Here is a 19,733-nt window from a genome sequence, read left to right on the forward strand (position 1 = left end):
GTCACACCAGCAAGGAGCCGGGAGCACAGCCACCCTCTCCGCTGCAGCTCACCCAGCGACACTCAGCAAAGCCAGCTAATCTTTTCCTTTCTTTCTCTTCCCCCCCCACCTCCCTTTTTGGTCCTTTCCCTCCCTTTCTTCTTTACATCGACCATCTTTACATTTCTAAATGTAAAATAAAGAGACACACACGTAGGCAGACAGCGCAGCCCCGAGAGATACCAGCTCCCTTTTCCCCTTCCAACTCCCTGCCATTTGCTACTGCCCCTATTTCATTACCAATTTTAATTTGCCTCTAATTAAATCCTGTGTATTTTTCCGACTCACTTGCTAATCCATGAGGGAGGCAGGAGGCTGGAGTGGAATCTCTCCGAGCTATAATTACAAAGGGCCTAATCACGCCGGGGCTCTGCCTTTGAATAAATTTCCTTGCATTAAGGTTCTCAGATTCTCTGCCTTGCAAATGAGAATGACCCCAATTTCAGGAAGTTGGCCTCGGAGGGTTTTTTTTTTTTATATACTTTTTTTTTATTTCGAGTCCTGATTCGTGATGAGAGACTAATTCGTTACGCTAAAACATTAACAGCAATTTAAAAGGTCGAACGGGGGCTGTATAAACAAAGGAGCCGACCAACACAACAAGGCAAAAGGAGACACAAGGACTGAACCCCCCCGCGCCGGAAAGTGTTAAGAGTTCCCAGAAACTCATCAAATTGCACCATCGCCCCTTTTTCTTTTTTAATTTGAGGACAAAACCAAACAGAGCCGGGCTCCTTCCCTTGTCATCCATCCCTCCATCCATCCATCCCTCCATCCATCCATCCCTCCATCCACTTCTTTCTGCATCCTCCGGCCGCTGCCCTGTGCCCGCTGCCCGCCAGCCGCCCCAGCATCCCCGGCCGTGCCACTGTGCCCGGCGCTGCCGCGATGGCCGTGCTGAGAGCCGGGCTGCTCGGTGCAGGCAGCGGGGACGGGCAGGCTGCTGGTCCTCTCGCTGTCGGGCAGAGCCAGCCCAACGGGGAATCTCTGCAAGGGCTCCCTGGCTCCCAGGAGCCGGTTCCTGGGCAACGAGACTTGGGCACAGCCGGTGCTGTTTGAGGTGATTTTTTGGGGGGAACCAGGAACCCCTGAGTCACACCAGGAACCCGGCGGGCAGCAGCTGGCCCCGCTCCTGGGGTGACGCTTGGTGCGGTGCAGAGCCGGGTCCCTGGATCCCAGCCCGGTGCCATCGCTGCTTTCACCCAAAGGGACACGGCTCCATTTGGGACATGCCCTGCCCCAGGGGCCGAGGCATCCCTTGTCCTCACACCCCGTGCTGGCATCACCCACAGAGAAGGGTCCGGCCGCACTCGGCACCGCGCAGACAGACGTCCCAGGGAGCTGGAAATCCAAGGGGGACCCCAGACACCGCTGTGCTCCTGGGCCAGCAAGGGAGCAGGGTGAGCCCCCGGCCCCAGCTCTGTCCTTGCGCTGGCAAATACCCCGCTCCCTGCCCGCGCCCGGGGGTCTGAAGCCCGGCCACGGCTGGGTCCTGCCGCTGCCCTTGAACCTCTGTCCCTCGGTGAGCAAACACCGGACTTCCTCCCCTCGCCGGGGCCGGATCCTGCCCTGCGCTCCCCTTCCTCCTTCCTGCGCAGGCAGGGGACTCCTCGTCCAAACAAAGCCCTGATTAAAGGCGAGAAGCGTGGCAAAGCCGAAACCTTTCCTGCACGTGGAGACGCAGCCCCGGCCCAGCAGCGCCCACGTCCCCCCTCTCCCCCCAGTGACACCCCCTGCTTCCAGGCACCGGCGGGGACGTGCAAAGGCAAAAAAGTGGAGATAAAATCAATCCTGGCACAGGGCAGGATGCGACCGAGCATCACCGGAGCCCGGGATGCCCCGATCCCGGTGCTGGGTGTCGGGCAGGGTGCTGGCCCCAGGACACAGAGGAGGTGCCAGGCGAGACCCCCGACATGGGAATTCTCCCACCCGGTGCCGGGGTGGGGGTCCCTGCCTCGTCCTAACGTGGCTTTTGTATTTCGAGAGAGTATTTGCTCAGTGCCAGACTCGGCTGCTCTGTTTGCTTCTCATCTTTGTCTTTTCTAATGATGTTTGCTTTGCCCCCCCAGCCCTGCTCCCCGTGCCGGGGGTCTCCCTGTGGGCCCCCACTGCTGCTCTGCCCTGCCGTGGGGATGGGACACCCACCTCGGCCCCCAGCACCCCTGCCCCATCCCGGGGGGCAGCTACAAGCAGGAGACAAGGGAGAAGCTGCAGCAGGAACAGTGGATTTCTGAAGAGCGGAAATACGTTATTTTTTCCTGCGTATCCCCCTCCTTCAAAACAAGCCTGGCCTTGGATGCTGAAAGCTGGGAAGGGAATCACCCCCCGCGGGCTCTTTTTAATCCCCTGCCATCCCTTTTGGTGGTGGAACAGGAAAAATACAGAGCAGCGAAAAGGGAACCAGAAGGGCTGGGGGATGCCCCTTGGAGACATCAACTCCGCCGTGGGGTAACAGGGGGTGTGGGGGAGTCGTGAAGAAAAAAAACCCAAAACGTTTATTCCTTTCAGCTAGTAAAAGCGCAGGAAAAAGGCATTTTCACCTGCCACTATCTCATCCCACAGCTGGGAAAACCGAGGGACGGAGCAGGTAAAGGGCTGCCCGGGATGGCCCCCGCTCTGCCCCACAGCAAGATATCGACCTGGGAGCAGCGATGCCCGTGACACGATGATGATGCTCCCCGCACCGCCGGCTTGCAGTGCGGCACGCGTGCCGTGAGGGGGACTCCAGACCGACGCGGGGCCACGGCCGGCTCCAAAAACGGCCCAGGCACCTCTGCCCGCTCCTGCCCTGCTCCTTCCCACCGCCATCCTCCCGCTCGGCGTGCGGGGATGCTGGGGATGGGCCACGCCGGAGCCAGGGGCCACCCATAGCACTTTGGAGCCAAAACGCCCGTTATTCAGCCCAAGTTTGCTGCGGAGAAGCAAAGCGCTGCTGCGGTCAGCTCTCCTCGGCAGCAGCAACGCCCGGGGCCCCAGGCTCCCGAATAACCGATTCCTCCTTAACCCTTTCAAAACACACCATCTCGCCTGCACCTCGCTTCTTCTAATTATTTTTTTTTTGAAGAGTCTCCCTCTGCCACTTTTCTGCCTGCTACCCTGAGCAGGACGAAGCGGAGTGTTGGTAAACCCCTGCCAGCAGGACACAACACAAATGCTTCCCAGCTGGGGCAATAACTGCTCCTTCTCCCAACCACTCCTTTCCTCTGAGCTGTGTTTTCTTGCCTCTCTTAGATTTGGCTGATTTTTGCGGGAGCAGCCCCAGTGCCCGGGTGCTGCCCCAAGACACTGCCCCAGAACTCACCCGCATCAGCCCGGGCCAGCGACAAGCGGTTCCTCGGTGCCAGAAACTCCCCCCAGCACCCGCCCGTACAGCACCGTGCACCGGGTGGGGGGGACTGATGGGCACCCTCTCGGGGTCTCGCAGCGGAGCCATGGGTGCTCCCGCTTCCCGGTGGTCCGCCAGCCACCGCCAACCCCCTCCATCCCCACACAGCAGCACCCGCACCCCCAGCCACCACCGACACCCAGCCGCCGCGTATCGCAGCCCGGCTGCGGCATCTCCGCCCGCCCCCGGGTTATCATTAACCTTCTTTGCTATTTCGAGTGCCTCGCTCTGTTCCCTGCCCTTCTCCCGGCACGGGCGGGCGGCTCTGCTCCAGCCCCAGCCCCGCAGAAAGCCCCAGGGTCGCTACAGCGCAGCCCTTCGCCGTATCCCACCGCACGGACGACGCGGCCCCAGGGACCAGGGCTGCATTCTGCGGGGGAAAATGTGGGATCTACCCACCAAAGCACTTCCCGCACCATCTCGGAGCTGTGCAACGAACTGGTCCTTTAGCACAGGTGCCCACATAAGCTGGAGCATCTCCACTCAGCCTTGGGTGGGGTGGGGTGGCCCTGGGTGGGACGGGGCGAGCCCCCCGGCGCTGAGCAGGGCTGCTCTCACCTTCCAGGTGGCCGTGTTCCTCCGGAAGTAGGCAAACATCCGCGTGAACCAGTTATAGATCTCGTTCAACGTTAGCTGCCTGTCGGGGGTCTCCAGGATGGCCTGGGAAACCAGAGGGGACAAGAGCATCACTTGCAATGCCCCAGCAGGGCTCCGCCCACCCAGAGGTGAGGCACGAGGGGCAGAAATGGGGGTCCAGCAGGCACGGGGGCTCCTCCAGGACTGAGAAAGTGGGGGAGAGCGTGGCTTTGCCCGAGATGCCCCTGCGGGTGAGTCTTGGGGCGGCGAGCTGAACCCCGTGGCGCGGGGAGCCACTCACCTGCCGGATAAGCGAGGCGTACGTGAAGGGCGGCCGGACGTCTGCGTTTTTGTAAAACTCGTGATTCTGTGCAAGTTCTGGAGGGGGAACAAGAAATGGGGGGGTGTGGAATGAAGTGACCCACTTTGGGACCCGGGGACTGCATGACGGAGGGTGCTGAACCCCATCCCGGAGCTCACCTGAAGATATCGGGGTGCAGAACTTCTCCGAGTTTCTCCTGCGGATGGGTCCAACGTTGTGTAAAGTGGAAGAGCTGATGACGGAGGGGCCCTGTCGCAGGGGGGTGATGGGCGCCGTGGCGGAGGTGGGGGGATGAGGTAAGCCGTCGGGGAACGTGTCGGAAGTGCTCTTGGAGAGGGTGGCACTGGAGACCAGGTTCAGCTGCATGGACAGGTGGGAGGGAGGGCAGGCAGTTGGCCACCAGCATGGGGAGGGCAGGGGCTGGGAGAGCTCCCGGCACACCGGCAGCTCGGCGGGGCTGACTCCGCAAAGCAGGCAGCGAGGGGTTTGCCGTGGGGAGGCTTGGTGGGCTTGACAGGGATGGATTGCAACCAAGGGACAGGATGCAACCACAGGACGGGATGCAACCACAGGACGGGATGCAACCAACGGGACGGAATGCAACCATGGGACGGGACGCAACCACAGGACGGGATGCAACCATGGAAGAGGATGCAACCATGGGACAGCATGTAACCATGGGATGGGATGCACCCATGGGACGGGATGTAACCACGGGACGGGATGCAACCATGGAAGAGGATGCAACCATGGGACGGGATGTATCCAGTACATGGCCAGGCTGGTTAAGAGCAGCACAACATGGACACAGGCTGCGTTTCACTCCCACCTGATGCCTTGCACCAGCACAAGGGACCAAGCTACGCGCACCGGAGTGTGGTCAGGGTATGCCTGTCCTGGGGAGCCTGTCCATCCGGGCCATGCAGGGCCATGGTGACCATGCGCAGGGCAAGGAGGGGATGGCAGCCAGCGGTGAGGGGAAGGAGGAGGAGAGGTGGCGGCTGCAGGGACGGACAAGGGCAGGAGGGGGACGTACGCTTACAGGCTGGCTGAAAGGCTTTGGCTCTGAAGGTCTCATGTGAAGGTGGGCCATCATTGCTTGGAGACGCTCGCTCTCCTTTGCCAGCTGCGGGAGGCACGAAGCAGAAGGGAGATGGTCAGGCAGTGCTGGCAGTCACTATGGAGTGGCCCACGGCCCGGAGGAGCTGCCCGCCGAGCCCCCAGCCCTGCCTGCGGGCAGGCAGCACCCTCCGGCATCCCCACAGGAGCCAGCTCCTGCCTGGTGCTGAGCCCTCCCAGAGCCCCAGCGGGACCGTGGCAGCCACTGCAGCGGGCACGGGGGCTGCCACTGCTCCAGCTCCGCATGTGCAGCCGGACAAAAAAATCTATGATGAAACAGAGTAATTTCACGTGTCCCGGCCACCCACCGCAGCCCTCGCCTTCCCTCCTGGGTGCTCTGGTCCCCGCGCCCCAGTGCCAGCCACCCCCGTCTCCTTCGCCCTCCTCCAGCCTCCGCTGCCTCCCGCTCGCCAGCAGCTCCCTGTCCATCTACCCATCCCTCCGTCCGTCCGTCCGTCCGTCCATCCACCCAGACGCACAACATCGCTGTAATTGCACGCTCCTGCCTGTTTACTCCCCGGAGTGCGGAGAAGGGTGAAATATTCACTGTGGCACCAGGAGAGATTTTGAGCCCGGCGGAGGCGATGGGATCTGACACCCGCTCTCTTCCCGTCACCTTCCCTTTCCACCGCGACCCCTCAAGCTTGGGGCTCGGCCGTGTCCCCGCGCGCCGCCGGCTGCCCCCCCAGCCAAGCCCCCTCCCCGGGCAGGCGCCGGAGCTGGGAGTTGGGCGAGGAAGGAGTTAAAGGCAGGACTTTGCTGCAAGTTTGGAGCAGCTCGGATGCTTTCTCGCTGTCGTGGTGCTCATTAGAGCTGACAGGTCTCCCCTCGTGATGCAGACGCTCTCCGCCGGCACAGCGGGAGCTCCACGCTGAAAACTTTATAATTGGTAGCTCCGGTGGCAGGTTCTCCTCTCTGCACACACAGCTTTCAGCTTTTTTTTTTCCCCCCCTTTCCTTTCCCTCCCCTCTTTAAGCCCCAGTAATTGCTTTCAACCTCTCGCTTTAGCGAGGGCTGGGGAGCGGGATGCGATCGCCCAGGCGGCTTCGCAGCCTCCCCGCCCGGGAAGGTTTCGCTGCGTCCCCCCATCCCCGCAGCCCCCGCTATTGTAACTCTGGGCAGAGGCTGCCGAGGCTGCCGCGCACCGTGGCCCGCTGCCCCCAGGGCTGGCATCCCCCGCCATGATACCCAGCACCGCGCACTGTGATGGGCACAACCTGCTTCGAGCTCCTGCCAGCCCCGGGACGAACAGCCGGGCACCCAGGCACCGTAATGCCACGGAGGTCTTGGTGAGCCACCCTCTGACAGAGACCCCTGCCCCATCTCGCCTTCCCTCTCGATGGCTTTCAAGTCCCAAGCTGAAACCCCTCCGTTTCCTCCCACTTTCCCCGCTCCCTTCTCTATTAACCGAATTACGCACGGCACATCGGGGAGTCAGAGACGCTGGGAAAGGCGCTATTTAAAGAACCGGCTTTCCAAAAACAGCACCTCGAGGCTGGGCTTCAAAGACCACCCTCAGCCACCAAAATAAGTGGCCTGATTTCCAACGAGCCGAGCAGCCCCGAGGCTCTTGCCGTGGCGGCACGGCTGGGCATGAGGGCTGGGGCACAGCTCATGTCCCGCCCGTGGGCACGCACATCCCCAGGCACCAGTACAGGATGGGGCAGAGCTGCTGGAGAGCAGCTCTGTGGAGAGGGACTGGGAGTGCTGGGGACGACAGGTTGACCATGAGCCAGCAGTGTGCCCTGGCTGCCAAGAAAGCTCATGGGATCCTGGGGTGCATCAAGAGGAGTGTGGCCAGCAGGTCGAGGGAGGTTCTCCTCCCCCTCTACTCTGCCCCAGTGAGGCCCCATCTGCAGTGCTGTGTCCAGTGCTGGGCTCCCCAGTTCAAGAAAGATGAGGAGCTACTGGAGAGAGTCCAGAGGAGGGCTACGAGGATGAGGAGGGGACTGGAGCATCTCTGCTACAAGGAGAGGCTGAGGGAGCTGGGCTTGTTCAGCCTGGAGAAGAGAAGGCTGAGGGGGGACCTTAGAAATGCCTCTAAATATCTGCAGGGTGGGGGTCAGGAGGACGGGGCCAGACTCTTTCCAGTGGTGCCCAGAGACAGGACAAGGGGCAACGGGCACAAACTGAAGCAGAGGAAGCTCCAGCTGAAGATGAGGAAGAACTTCTTCCCTCTGAGGGTGACGGAGCCCTGGCCCAGGCTGCCCAGGGAGGCTGTGGAGTCTCCTTCTCTGGAGATATTCCAGCCCCGCCTGGACGCGGTGCTGTGCAGCCTGCTCTGGGTGACCCTGCTTGGGCAGGGGGTTGGGCTGGGTGACCCACAGAGGGCCCTGCCAACCCCGAACATTCTGTGATTCTGTGATTCCAGCTCTGGGGCATCTCCCTGTACCCACAGGGACACTCCGGGCGGGAGGGATGGCTTGTCCCTTCTCCAGCCCCACCACAGTCATGCAGGGATGCCGGTATTGGAGGGGGAACCAGTCTGAGGGTGCCCCAGGTCTTGAGCCCTGCCAGTGGCAGCACCCTTTTTGGGAAGGATGCTTAAAATGAGCCCCCGCAGCACCAGCTTGGCTAATTACCTTGCTAGTGATCCCCAGCCTTGCTACCCTGCTCCTGCAGAGAGCAGCCAAGACACAGCACGCGGAGTCGGAAAGGAGACCGCTTTTTAAACGCGCGTCCGTCGCGGCTGGGGCCGTACTCACCTGTATTTCCAGCTGCTGTACCACTTGCATCTGGACTCGACACTGGGCCGTGCTTCGGTCATCAAGTGCATGTTCGGTATTGAGGTGTCTGGGGAGGAGAAGACGGGGGTTTGCGCCTTGACATGCCCAAAATGCGGCCCCTGCACTGGGGCCACGCCTGGGATCAGCCCCGACCTGCAAACCACCTGCGCCGCAGCAACACCCGGCGATGCTCCGGCACTGCTGCCCGGAGCGTCATCAGCAGAAGGGAAACTGAGGCACGAAGGCAGCCAAATAAACTGGGCTGGGTCTCCTCCCCGAATCCCGGAGCGGGGCCATACAACCACCAGCCCTGCCTGGGGCTGCTCCGGGGCAGCTCGGCAGCGGCCGCTGGCTGATGGAAAGTCCTTGGGCAGGGCTGCTGGCAGGAGGTGCCCGGGAGGACCTGAGGAGCAGGTTTCCAGGACAAAGGCGGCATTATGGAGCTTTACTTACACCCTCTAAGGAAATCCCCCGAAGGCAGACGGTGACATTTCCAGGGTGCTCCTCGTCCCACTGCTTTCCTGGCTTATGTTTGTCAGGCACTTTATGTTTATAAAGCACAAGGACCTTTGGTCCTCGCCCTCTTTCTCAGGGAGGGCTCCCAGCAGAGTGAGCAGCTGGTGATGGGGGTGTCACCAGGACACCCTGGCATCACCTTGTGGGGGTCCTTGCCCACCACACTCAGCAAAGCGGCAGCCTGGGGATGCACCCAGCCCTGAAGACGTTGCATGGCCACGCCACGTCCTTGCTTGGGTGGGTGCAAACCCACTGGGGTCCTCACCAGAAGAGTGGGACAGGTCGGAGGGGGGATGCTGGGCAGCAGGGCAACCTGCACCAGGGCCACCCCGGGAACACCCTGAGAATTGGCATCCGATGCTGGATGTCCCAGGGCCATGGGCCAATGCCCTCCAGGACCAAGACTGAGCTACTTCTGCTGAGACATCCCAGGAGAAGGTGCCTCAGGAGTCTCTACCCTCGGTCCAGATGTGGAAGACAGCAGGAGTCTCACCCGGCTGTTTGTAAGAGCACTCCAGTCCCAACTTGCAAAAACAAGTTAGGTAACTGGGACCAGCTGCCAAGCCCAAACGTGAGCAAACCCCGCCGGTGTCTCACGGCTGGACCCTCCCCGCACAGCAGACCGAGGGCATGGCTGTTTCTCCAGGGAAAAAGCTATCGAGTCTGGGCTGTGCTGAATGGGAACGGAGACGTCTCCACCGACCCTCACAGGCTTTTCTAAACTACTGCTCAAAGGATGCGCTGCTCCTCTCCACCCCAACGCTGAGGCTTGCTGAGCTACTCCACGAAGGTGATGCTCTGAGGAGGCTCCAAGCCAGTGCCTGGACTCCAAGCAAGGTCCGTGCCGCAGCTGGGCTCAGCCTTCGGCAGCTGGAAGTTTGCCGTCTGTCTGCCCCACACCCTGACACGTGCTCACGTTGGCGGAGAGGGGACAGAAGCATCTCAGCAGTGCCGTCGGGGAGGCTGCCCCTTGGGAAGCTTGCTCCTGCAAGCACGAGGCGTGCCTGGGAGTCAGGCAGGTGGGATGCAGGGTGCAGGGACCCCACAGCCCTGGCTGGCACAGCAAGGGTCTCCTGGCACCGCGACCCAGCCCTGGCCATCCCCTGCCAACCCCAGCTCCAGCTTCCAAACCGAAGCTTGCTCATCTGCCCCGTGCCATGTAAACATGCCCGGAGAGGCGGGAGGAGATGCCTTATGGAGGTTCACCCCGTGAGTCAGAGGAAGGAGGAGGATGCAGGAGCCTGACTCATTCACTCACTCAGTCACCACCAGGCCACGCTCCCGCAGCCTCCCCAAGCCGCCTTCGCACCTCCTCATCCTCCTGCGTGAGGCCTGCCCAGCTCCTTCCCTGTGAAGGAGGCGGCCGCTGTGGTCCGAGGGATGCTCCCACCAGAGCCAGCCCCCAGCATACGGCAGCAGACGGGATTGGTTTGCAAAAACCCCAAATCTCGCCGATGGAGAGCGAAGCGCGCACCGCCGCGTCGGCCGCCGCACCAAGCAGACAGCCGGAGAGGCGGGGGGGAAAGAGCAAGCAAGCCCGTCAGTTCCTTCTGATGTCTTTGCTAAAAATCCCGGCTACAAAGAGATCTAATTGCAAATGAACTAATTAAGTAAACCTCTGACGAAGCGTGAAAACAATTTGTTTGACCCTGACGCTACCAGAGGGCTCTTCGACAGCGGAGTTAATCAGTCAGCGCCGGAGCCCACAAGCAGTGTCAGCAGGCTGCCGCGCCGCCATCTGCCTCCTCCCCTCCCCTCGCCCCCCCGGAGGGGACCTGCGGACTCCCCTCGCCCGCTGCCCGCTGCCTTGGGTCTCCTCTCCTCTAGCAGCAACCCCTGGTGTGTCTCTCCCTCTTGCACAGGGCCCCGGGCAGGCAGACTTTGGGGTGTCTGGGCTTACGTCCAGGGTCTCCCCCACCGCCAGCCCCATGCTGTCCTGGCCCGAGAGCGTGGGCGCTTCCCTCTTCCAGGAAAACCTCCCCAAAAAAGCGGAGCGCTTACTTGACAAACTGTCCCAAGTCCTCACAGAGGGTTTCGCAGCCGGGCCACTTGCACTCTCCGTGGCCGTAGAGCGGGTGGGAGCCGGGGGTCTCTTCGAGGGAAGAGCTGCAGAAGAGGGAGAGGCACCATCACACGGGGCAGCTGTGATGCTCCAGCCTTCCCGTGCATGGGGTCAGCCCTCGGGGACCCACAGTGATGGCTCCCAGTCCTCTGTGGGCACACGGGCGACGCAAACAGAGACAGGACTTGCTTATCGGGTGGGCAGAAACCCCCCAACCCCATTGCCATCCCCGCAGGTGATGGATCCTGGCCCCTGTCACCTCTCCAGGGGTAAAAACACCAAGTGCCAGGGCCTGACCCGGCTGTACCTGTCCCTTCTCGGCGTGTGCATGGTGCTCTGTCCATTGGGCAGAGGGTGATGGGAAATGGGAGGCGAGACCTTGGCGGCCGAAAACGAGGTAGAGTTGGAGGTGTTGGTGGTGAGGTCGAGACCTTCTTGCTTAATGCTGTCCTCGACGGGCTGGGCGGCCGTGACCTCCTTCCAGAGCTGCTGGAGGTCCGAGGGGCACACAGCTGCGGTGCAGGGAGAAAGCACCCGCTGTCAGCAGGGAGAAGGAGCAGCACCCACTGGCACCCATGCATATGGCCGGCTTGGGACCCCACGGGCTCCCTCCCTGCCCAGCCGGCACAGCTTGGCCCCCCAGTGTGGTCCACGCACTGGGAAATCCTTGCCTGAAGCCGGGCACAGCCCTCGGTGCTGGCATCCAGGGAGGAGCGGCTGCACGGTCCCATCGGGAACCCCAAAACACACTGCCTGCACCCCGCAGAGCTGCCCCCGGCAGGGAGGAGACCCCAGCTCCCTGCACCCTGGCACCTCATCGAAAGAAGCCATCGGAGGCCTAATCCTGCACACAACCCAGCTCAAACTCTCCCAAACTGCTCCGGCCGTGAATGCAATCAGACCCCAAACTTTAGACGGGCGCAGTAGGAACAGCAACGCCCCAGCCCCCTCCCCAGCCCCCCAAAGTGCCCCTCTCCCCCCCCTCAAGGCACTTACCTTGGGGCAGGGTCTGCAGGGGCACGGTGCCCTGTCCTGGCGGGAGGCTCACCAGCCCCTGGCGCTGCAGGTTTAAGAGGTGCTGCTGCTGGAGCTGCTGCATCTGCAGGAGCTGCTGCTGGAAGGCCAGCTGCTTGTTCCCTAACGGCTGCCGGCAGACAAAAGGGAGAAATCAAAGCGTTATTTCCAGCCTTGCGGCAGGAGCCTCGCAGGGGAGGCAGGAGCCCGGCAGCGGCAGCGAGGGATGCCCACCGCGGTGGGACCATGGCCGCGCGTGCCTCCGTCCTGCTGCCTGGCCGCTCTGCCCGCGTCGAGGCTTTGAGCTGTAGGAAGAGGAGGGGAAGAAAATGAAAGGGGAAGGGAAAAATAAAGCACTGAAAAGAGAGGGAGTGAGCAGAGCCAGGGGCTTGCTCTGAGCTCTGCTTGTGAGATGGGCGAACCCGCAAACCCGAGCCGTGGGGACCCAGGCAGGGACCAAACATCACCGAAGGAAAGGGGGCTCGCAGCACCCAGAAGGCGTCCTAAGGCTGCCCAGATGCACAACACCCTCCTTTCAGCAGCAAAACGGTCCCTATTGTCCAAAATTGACCATTATGAGCCCCTTCGTGGTGGGTGGCACAAAACAACCACCCGCAGGGGAGCAGGCGCCCAGCGCTCCCAGTCCCCAGCATTGGTGCCCCGACCCCCGCCACGAGCATCCCCCAGGTAGGCGACTCTCCCAGCCGGCCCCAGGAGCCAGCCACACTCTGACCGGCGTAGCCGGCCCTAAACTAGTTAGGCGGGACGAGTCCCTGGGGAGGCACCAAGAAATCCATGAGAATTAACTGAAGGGGAGAGAATTCAATTAGGGACGGGGACGGGCAGCTGCTAATCGGAGCTGGCCATGAGAGGGGAGCTGCCCCGGGCCTGCCCGGCCTCATTAGCGGGGCAGGCGTCCCCGTAACCCCTTGAACCCCTCTGTTTGCGCAGACGCTGCTTGCGGGTTGCGAGGAGCCGGGCTGGCAGGCAGTGCCGAGCAGCCCCGCCATGGCAGCTCTGCTGACCTGAGCAGGAGCAGTGCCGGGGCCCCTGCCGGCACAGCAAGCCCCCTCCTCGGCAAAACGCACCGGCAAAGCCCATCCTAAGGTGCTTCCCCCATCTCGCGGCGCTCGTGAGCGGGGGCACTTTGCAGCTCCATTGTTTGGCCCAAAAAGCAGTATTTTCACGTCCAGGTTCCTACTGCTGAGCACAGGAGCTTTGCCATAGGAAATGTCTAATTTTTTGTCTTCTGGCTGGGTCTGAGCATTGCAGGGATGCAGGACCCTGGCGCACTGGCGATCCCAGGGACCTGGCCCAGCCCCACCTCGCTCTCCTGATGATCCCCGGGGCTGCACCTCGCTCTCTGCTCAGCCGGGAACAGCAGACAGGCTCTCTCCACAGCAAACCCAGCTCCTGACTTCATTTGGAATCGCCACGTGCTGCTGTACCCGAAGCAGCACCCCGGGCCCCGTGGGACGCAGACGGTCCCCTGCAGACGCGGCTGATGCTCGGCCGTCACTTTGTGAAACAGAGGGTGAGGACAGGCTCCAGGCACTGCCCTGCAACCTGCCTGCGGTCTGCAGCGTCAGGCAGGGCTGCAAGCCCTGTCCAGGTCACAGAAAGAGTTTAAATCTGGTTCCTCAGCCTCAGAGGGACGTGCAGACTCCTCCTTGTCCTGTCCATCTCTTGGCCACAGCAGAATTGTCCCCTCAGAGTCAGGTCCAGATCCTCTCTGGCTTTACCTCGGTCCTGCACCTCTGACACTTGAAGATAAAGGCATAAATCAAAGCAATTTCTGCTCAGCACAGAGGAACCCCCGTGCTCACCCTCGCTCCCGAGCAAGGCGCTGAGCCAGGAGGGCTTCAGGTCATGGGATTGGAGCAGACAGACGGAGGGATAAGCGCAGGACCAGGCTGCGTGCTCGAGACCCATCACAGAGCCAGCGCTGTCTCCCATGGTGTCCCTGTCCCATGGAGGGGAAGCTCTGTCTTGGTTAGAAACTGGAACTGGGATGGGCTTCTCCTCCTCTTCCCGGCTCCGCCACCGCCCTCCCCGGGGCAAGCCCAGGCTCCACACCAGCACGGCCTCAATCACTGCACTTCCAGGCTGAGGAGCAGGAGGAAATTGGGAGTGGATGAAGTCGTGAGGATCCCCGGGACATGCAGCCTGTGCCTTGCACCCTGGCTGGGCTCTCCTGCCCCGGCCTCCCCGGAGCTGCAGCCAGCAGAGTCAGACCCCCCAAGCCCTGGGGAACCGGGTAGCCCTGACCCACGTGTGGTTCTGGCAGGGATGATGCTGTCCGCGTTGAACCTGCACCTTCCCATGCTTCAGATCCATGTGCGCATCCTCCCAGCTTCACCAGACCATGAATATGGGGACCAGCCCCAGAAACACAAGTCCTGGTTCCTAGTGGATGCACAAAGGCCTGGGCTCGGTCAAAGCAAGGACCATTTATCTCTGCAGAAGCCAATTTGCCAGTTCCTAGAGGGTCCTGGTGGACGACAGGTTGACCATGAGCCAGCAGTGTGCCCTGGCTGCCAAGAAAGCTCATGGGATCCTGGGGTGCATCAAGAGGAGTGTGGCCAGCAGGTCGAGGGAGGTTCTCCTCCCCCTCTACACTGCCCTAGTGAGGCCCCATCTGCAGTGCTGTGTCCAGTGCTGGGCTCCCCAGCTCGAGAAAGATGAGGAGCTACTGGAGAGAGTCCAGCGCAGGGCTACGAGGATGAGGAGGGGACTGGAGCATCTCTCCTATGAGGAGAGGCTGAGGGAGCTGGGCTTGTTCAGCCTGGAGAAGAGAGGCTGAGAGGGGACCTTCGAAATGCCGATAAATATCTGCAGGGTGGGTGTCAGGAGGACGGGGCCAGACTCTTTCCAGTGGTGCCCAGTGACAGGACAAGGGGCAATGGGCACAAACTGAAGCAGAGGAAGCTCCAGCTGAAGATGAGGAAGAACTTCTTCCCTCTGAGGGTGACGGAGCCCTGGCCCAGGCTGCCCAGGGAGGCTGTGGAGTCTCCTTCTCTGGAGATATTCCAGCCCCGCCTGGACGCGGTGCTGTGCAGCCTGCTCTGGGTGACCCTGCTTGGGCAGGGGGTTGGGCTGGGTGACCCACAGAGGTCCCTGCCAACCCCGAACATTCTGTGATTCTGTGATTCTGTAATGGCAAAGCCAACAAACTGCATGGGCTCAAAACCTCCGTGAGCGACGGGTGAAGAGGCGCACCCCACACAGACCTGCCCAACGGCACCCGCCAGCCCGAGGCTCCGAGTCACGAAGTTTGCTCTGGAGAAGGCAGAGTGGCGAGAGCCTGGATTTCAGCCCCAGCCTTATTTAAAACCTCTCTCCTAGGACAGGCACGGAGCCGCAGCCATCGCGCCACGAGCCTCGCTTGGCCCCTCTCCCCTTAGCAAGCCCCAGCCCAGCCAACGCCAGCCGCATCCCTCCTGGAGCAGAGCTCTAACCTCGCCGGCAATATGTCAGGGCCAGCTCCTGCATGTGGCCCCTGCGACCCCCCCAGCCCTGTCTCCCGCCCCAGTGCGGGGGCTCGGGGTCCGGAGCGTCGCCTGCGCTCGGTGCACATTAGACGCAGATGACTGGGTGCAGCTACCGGGGTAAGAGCCGCCGTCACTTTGATTTATGAGCACATCAGGAGGAGTTTCGGCGTGACACGCGGGACTGACAGGAGCAGTTCATTAAGCTGACACCGAGGTTAGGCAGCAGGCGGCCCCCCCCCCCCCCCCCGCCATGCCACCCCCCTCCCCTGCCCCACCAGACAGGGAGAGGGACAGACCCCTCCCCAGCAGCTTTGGGGGTACACAGAGACCTGCTGGCCTCACCCCCGGGGGACATTGGGGTCTCTGCTCGTAGCAGCTGGGCTTGGAGAGGGAAAGAGCGGGACGGCAGACACCGGCATCGCTGCTCCTCGCCTCGCCCCGAGCCACCCCAGCCCTGCACCGCAGCTCCTCGCTCCCCCCGTGCCCAGGATGCTGCTGGGGGTTCACCCTTACACCCTAATGCAGGGAAAAGCTCTGGGACAGGCTGGGATGTGCTGCAGCTCAGCCCCATCCCGGTGGGATGCACGGATGCATGGACCAGCCACCTCGCTCGGGCCCCTCCTCGTGCCCCCCCGCCACGGCACAGCTCCTCGCAGCCCACGGACGCAGAGTGGGGCAGGATGCTGCCAACGCGCTTCCATCCTCCGCTCTCCCTCCCTTTTCTCCTCTCCCCTTCCTCGCACCCACCAGGGGACCTCCAGCCTCTGCTCCTGGGGAGATCTGAGCCGCTCCTCCAGGCGCGGCTGTACCTGCTCCCGGCGCCTTCCCGGCACGGCACAAAGCCGTCCCCACCTGCTGATCCCCCCCCGCGCCCGCAGACCAGCCGCTGACTTACAATTACACCGAGGCGAGCCCTGGAAATCAAGCAGAGGGAAAGCAGCGAGCGCTCGGTTTACAAACCTTGCGGCGGGGCCGTAATTAAATACTGCCGTGGATTTCCATGAAGGAGCCGATGCCGGCCAAGAGCGGCTCTGCGGCGGCATCCCAGACACGCCAGCTGCTCCCCGCAACAACGGCATCGGCGTTCCTGGCAGGCACACGCCGCTGCCGAACGCAGGCTGTAGGAACAGCAGCTGCCCGCATTCGCGGGGCGAAGCTGACCCCACAAAGCCCAGCCAGGCGGTTTTGGGGAGGGGAAACACTGGGGTATCCATTCCTGGGGACCCCCTCGCTGTTTTTCGGGGCCACGGGGTGGTGATGGTGCCAGGAGCTGGACTTGCACCCCTCCAGCAGGACCTCATGCTCCTTCCACCTCGCTGGCCACTCAGACTTTCTTAGTGGATAAATTTCTCCTCTCCTCTGTACCATTTAGTTAAAAGTTAACATGCGCTTTTTAAACCAGGAGCCCGCTAAGCAAGTCCTTTGTTAGAGCTTAATTGTATCCCCGTCCGTTGCTGCAATATAACATCGCCACGGCCAAGAGGGAAGTCCTTGAGGAAGCTCAGATTTATGCCTCCCCCGTTCCCGGAGCACGAGCAGCTACTCCAGCTCCTGGAGATGGCTCTGATAAAGCCTGACCCTGCGCACGCTGCGTAAATACGCCAAGATCCCACAATGAAAGCCCGGGTCAAAGCCTACTGAAGGCTCGAGTGGGCTCCGGCCCGACCCCGAGCCGCTCGAGCCGCCCTATTCCCCCCGCACCGGCGTGTGCTTTGCCATCGACCCCCGCTGCAGCCACCCCAACATGCAGTCTGGGCTTAAACGCTTTCTTCCTCCAAAGAAAGCCGAATTTTTGTGCTGAGAATGGATTTTAGGAGCAGGGATTGCAATGAACAGCCCCAGCACCACCTTCCCCTGCCTGCTACTGATGCTCGGCCGGGGACGGGGACCGAGCAGCACAGCTCCACGTCCCTCTGCGCTGGGAGCCCAAGGAAGGATGCCCAACAGAGAGGGCAGCGATGCCAGAATGCAAAATACCCCCACGCAATACCGTGTGCTCCGATCTGGGCAGAGAGAGGGGCAAAAATACATCGGGACAAGGAAGGGAGCGGTGCTGCGTGCCCACTGCCAGTCAGGGTCGACCCCCAGCCTCCGTGCGACCAGCACATCCCCAAAACCGAGCATTGCTGGTACAGCCACGACGCCTCGGAGCGCCTAACTATGGGAAAGGAGAGCAAACTTGTGGTGGAAAGGGAGTTATGCGAGACTGATGCAATCAGAGCCACATAAACACTTCTCCACCAGGCAATCACCTCCCCAGCAAAGTGCCCACCGATGCTGACCCGGTCGTGGGGGGCTGACAGCAGCCCCTGCCTGAGCGTCTCCTGCAGGAAAAGCCCTTTGCTGGCATCGCTGCTGTTTCAAGCAGTGCTTGGGTTTTGCCAAACTGCCTTTCCCAGCAGGAAAAACCCTGGTTTGGGTTCCCACCTGACCAGCCCTGCCTGCCCCCTTGCCAGGGTGCTGCTGTGCCAGCTCAGTCAGGACCGGGCTGCCCGAGCCGAGCCGTGCCGAGAGCCTGGCAGGGCCAGGGTGTTAGGCAAGGGCTGAGCTGAGGGTCCTCTGCCCCCCAACGTGAGGAGGATTCGGGGAGCCCTCGCTCCGTCCCGGGGGCAGCGACCTGTCCCTCCTGCCGGGGAGGGTCCGGCGCCAACGCCGCAGCTTCCAGCCCCCACCCGCCTCATAGTTTCTAGATGCGCCAGCAAGGACACGGCACTGAGAACGACAGCTCAGCGCACGTGCCAGATCGCAGATAAGGAGGAGGAGGAGGAGGAACAACTCCCAGCACCCGGACCAGCCGCCCCAGCACCCCAGGAGCAGAATGCCCCCATGTCTCGTCCCCACTGCCTCCCAGCCAGCTCCCTTGGGTGCTGAGATTCACAAACACCTTGCTCTGTGCTGGTCCCTCTTATATTTGGAGCCAGATCCGATGGCCCAGAACCCATCTGTGTGAGCTCACCTCTTTGGGTTGCTGCTTTCCGGCTTGCTGCTGTGTCAATAGCTGCAGGTGAAGCTGCTCCTGCTGCTTCTTGTAGTATTCCTGCAACTGGGAGGGAGGGAAGGGAGCGAGTAGCCCGGATTAGCAGCAGAAACACCCTGCTCAGGTCTCCCTGCCCGGCACTTTCCCGTGCCCAGCACCGGGCTTTGCCGGGGCCATGCCAGCTCCTGGCACCATGCCGGCAGGGCAGGCTCTCGGCCGCTGGTTCAGAGGAAAAGCACCCACTGCAGGAGCCACGGCTGCGGACAAAACCTCGGGCACACGCTCCTGAGGGCTCTGATCCCCACTGCAAGTACAATCCCCGCACACCACCCACATTAAACCTGTCGGCCTTCGAATGCCAGCCGGTTGCCCTGGCTTTCCGCCGCCGGCCGGCCGGGAGCCTCCCAGGGCCCCAGGGAGCAGGGTCGCAACCCCCTGCTCGGTAATTCCTGTGCACCCCGGGGACTCTGCAGCTGTCCTGGGGCGGGGGGTTTGTTCGGTGGGGGGGATACAAAACACCAGGAGGTGGGTGACCCCCTTGAAAGAAGGGGGCCCAGGCGCTTTGGCACATAACCCAGTGTTTCAGCAGCGGAGCAGCCCCATTTTCGGCACGGTGGGACCCCAAAACACCCTTGGCAAGCGCTGGGGGAGCTGGGGGGCTCCTGGTTGGGACAGGGCTGGGAGCAGCCGCCGGCAGTCTGCCCGGTGCAGCCCCACGAGCCCCGGGGGCTCAGACCTGCATCCCCCTTCACAGGCACGATGGCAAAGCGCAGGCAACCCAGCCCCTTGCAGCACCCCGGTCGACACAGAGGGTTTCGCTGGGCCAGTAAAACAGCGCTGAGCCACTGGAGAGGGTCCCAGTCTGCAGCAGGCAGCGCCGGGACCTGCCGGCGTTGACGCCAGCTCTCGCCCCGGCCCCTAAATAAACTGTTGGTGATGGATTTGCTGCACGCAGGGGGGGCCCGAGCCACGGGGAGGTCAGCGAGACCCCGGCGGCCCCCTCCCAGCCAGCCGGTACCCCCGCGCAGGGGCGACGGCGGCGGCTCAGGAATGCCCCTTTGGATGCCGGGAAGGCTTTATCAGCTCCGGGCTGACAGCGCTGACAGCAGCAACTTTGCTTTTTCTGTCGGCGAACAGGTTTGGAAAGCCTGGGTGTTTACCCGAAAGCCAATCAAAGCCAGGTCTCTGCAACATGGTCGAGCGGGCGGCGGGAACATTGGGTCAGGGGTGAGAGGTGTGATGTTTGGTTTTCTTCTGGTGGAGAATGCAAGCTATTCCGGCCTGGGTTGTTTAATTTGCAGTCAAACGTGTTTCTTTATCCGGCTCCAAAGAGGCTCGGAGCAGGACCCACCCAGCGTAGTGTTTACCCTTTGTTCTTTCCCTGGGGCCAACCTTGAATCCTTATCAGCCTGTTTGGAGTAAACAGGTACTGGAGGCAGGAGGAAGGGTGTGGAGGATGCTTGTGGGATTTCTCCTTCTCTCCCTCCCGATGGCGGGAGGTGTTTA

The 19,733-nt window shown here is 62.1% G+C and overlaps 1 protein-coding gene across 4 annotated transcripts in view; it reads right to left on the reverse strand.

Moving 5' to 3' along the window:
* The window catches only part of FOXP4 (forkhead box P4), a 66,147-nt gene that overhangs the window by 5,444 nt on the left and 40,970 nt on the right, over positions 1-19,733 (reverse strand). For 2 of the 4 annotated variants that reach the window (XM_075442975.1, XM_075442972.1), the window contains 9 exons: positions 18,207-18,293; positions 11,742-11,889; positions 11,053-11,257; positions 10,685-10,789; positions 8,147-8,234; positions 5,365-5,448; positions 4,481-4,682; positions 4,302-4,378; positions 3,983-4,084 (listed from right to left, as the gene is read on the reverse strand). In XM_075442975.1, the coding sequence (XP_075299090.1) occupies positions 3,983-4,084; positions 4,302-4,378; positions 4,481-4,682; positions 5,365-5,448; positions 8,147-8,234; positions 10,685-10,789; positions 11,053-11,257; positions 11,742-11,889; positions 18,207-18,293 (1,098 nt within the window). Of the gene's footprint in view, positions 1-3,982; positions 4,085-4,301; positions 4,379-4,480; positions 4,683-5,358; positions 5,449-8,146; positions 8,235-10,684; positions 10,790-11,052; positions 11,258-11,741; positions 11,890-18,206; positions 18,294-19,733 lie in introns of all 4 variants that reach the window. The other 2 variants (XM_075442973.1, XM_075442971.1) reach the window with 1 other exon arrangement.

Source organism: Opisthocomus hoazin, chromosome 25, assembly GCF_030867145.1.
Source record: "Opisthocomus hoazin isolate bOpiHoa1 chromosome 25, bOpiHoa1.hap1, whole genome shotgun sequence".
In the NCBI taxonomy this organism is placed as follows: Eukaryota; Metazoa; Chordata; class Aves; order Opisthocomiformes; family Opisthocomidae; genus Opisthocomus; species Opisthocomus hoazin.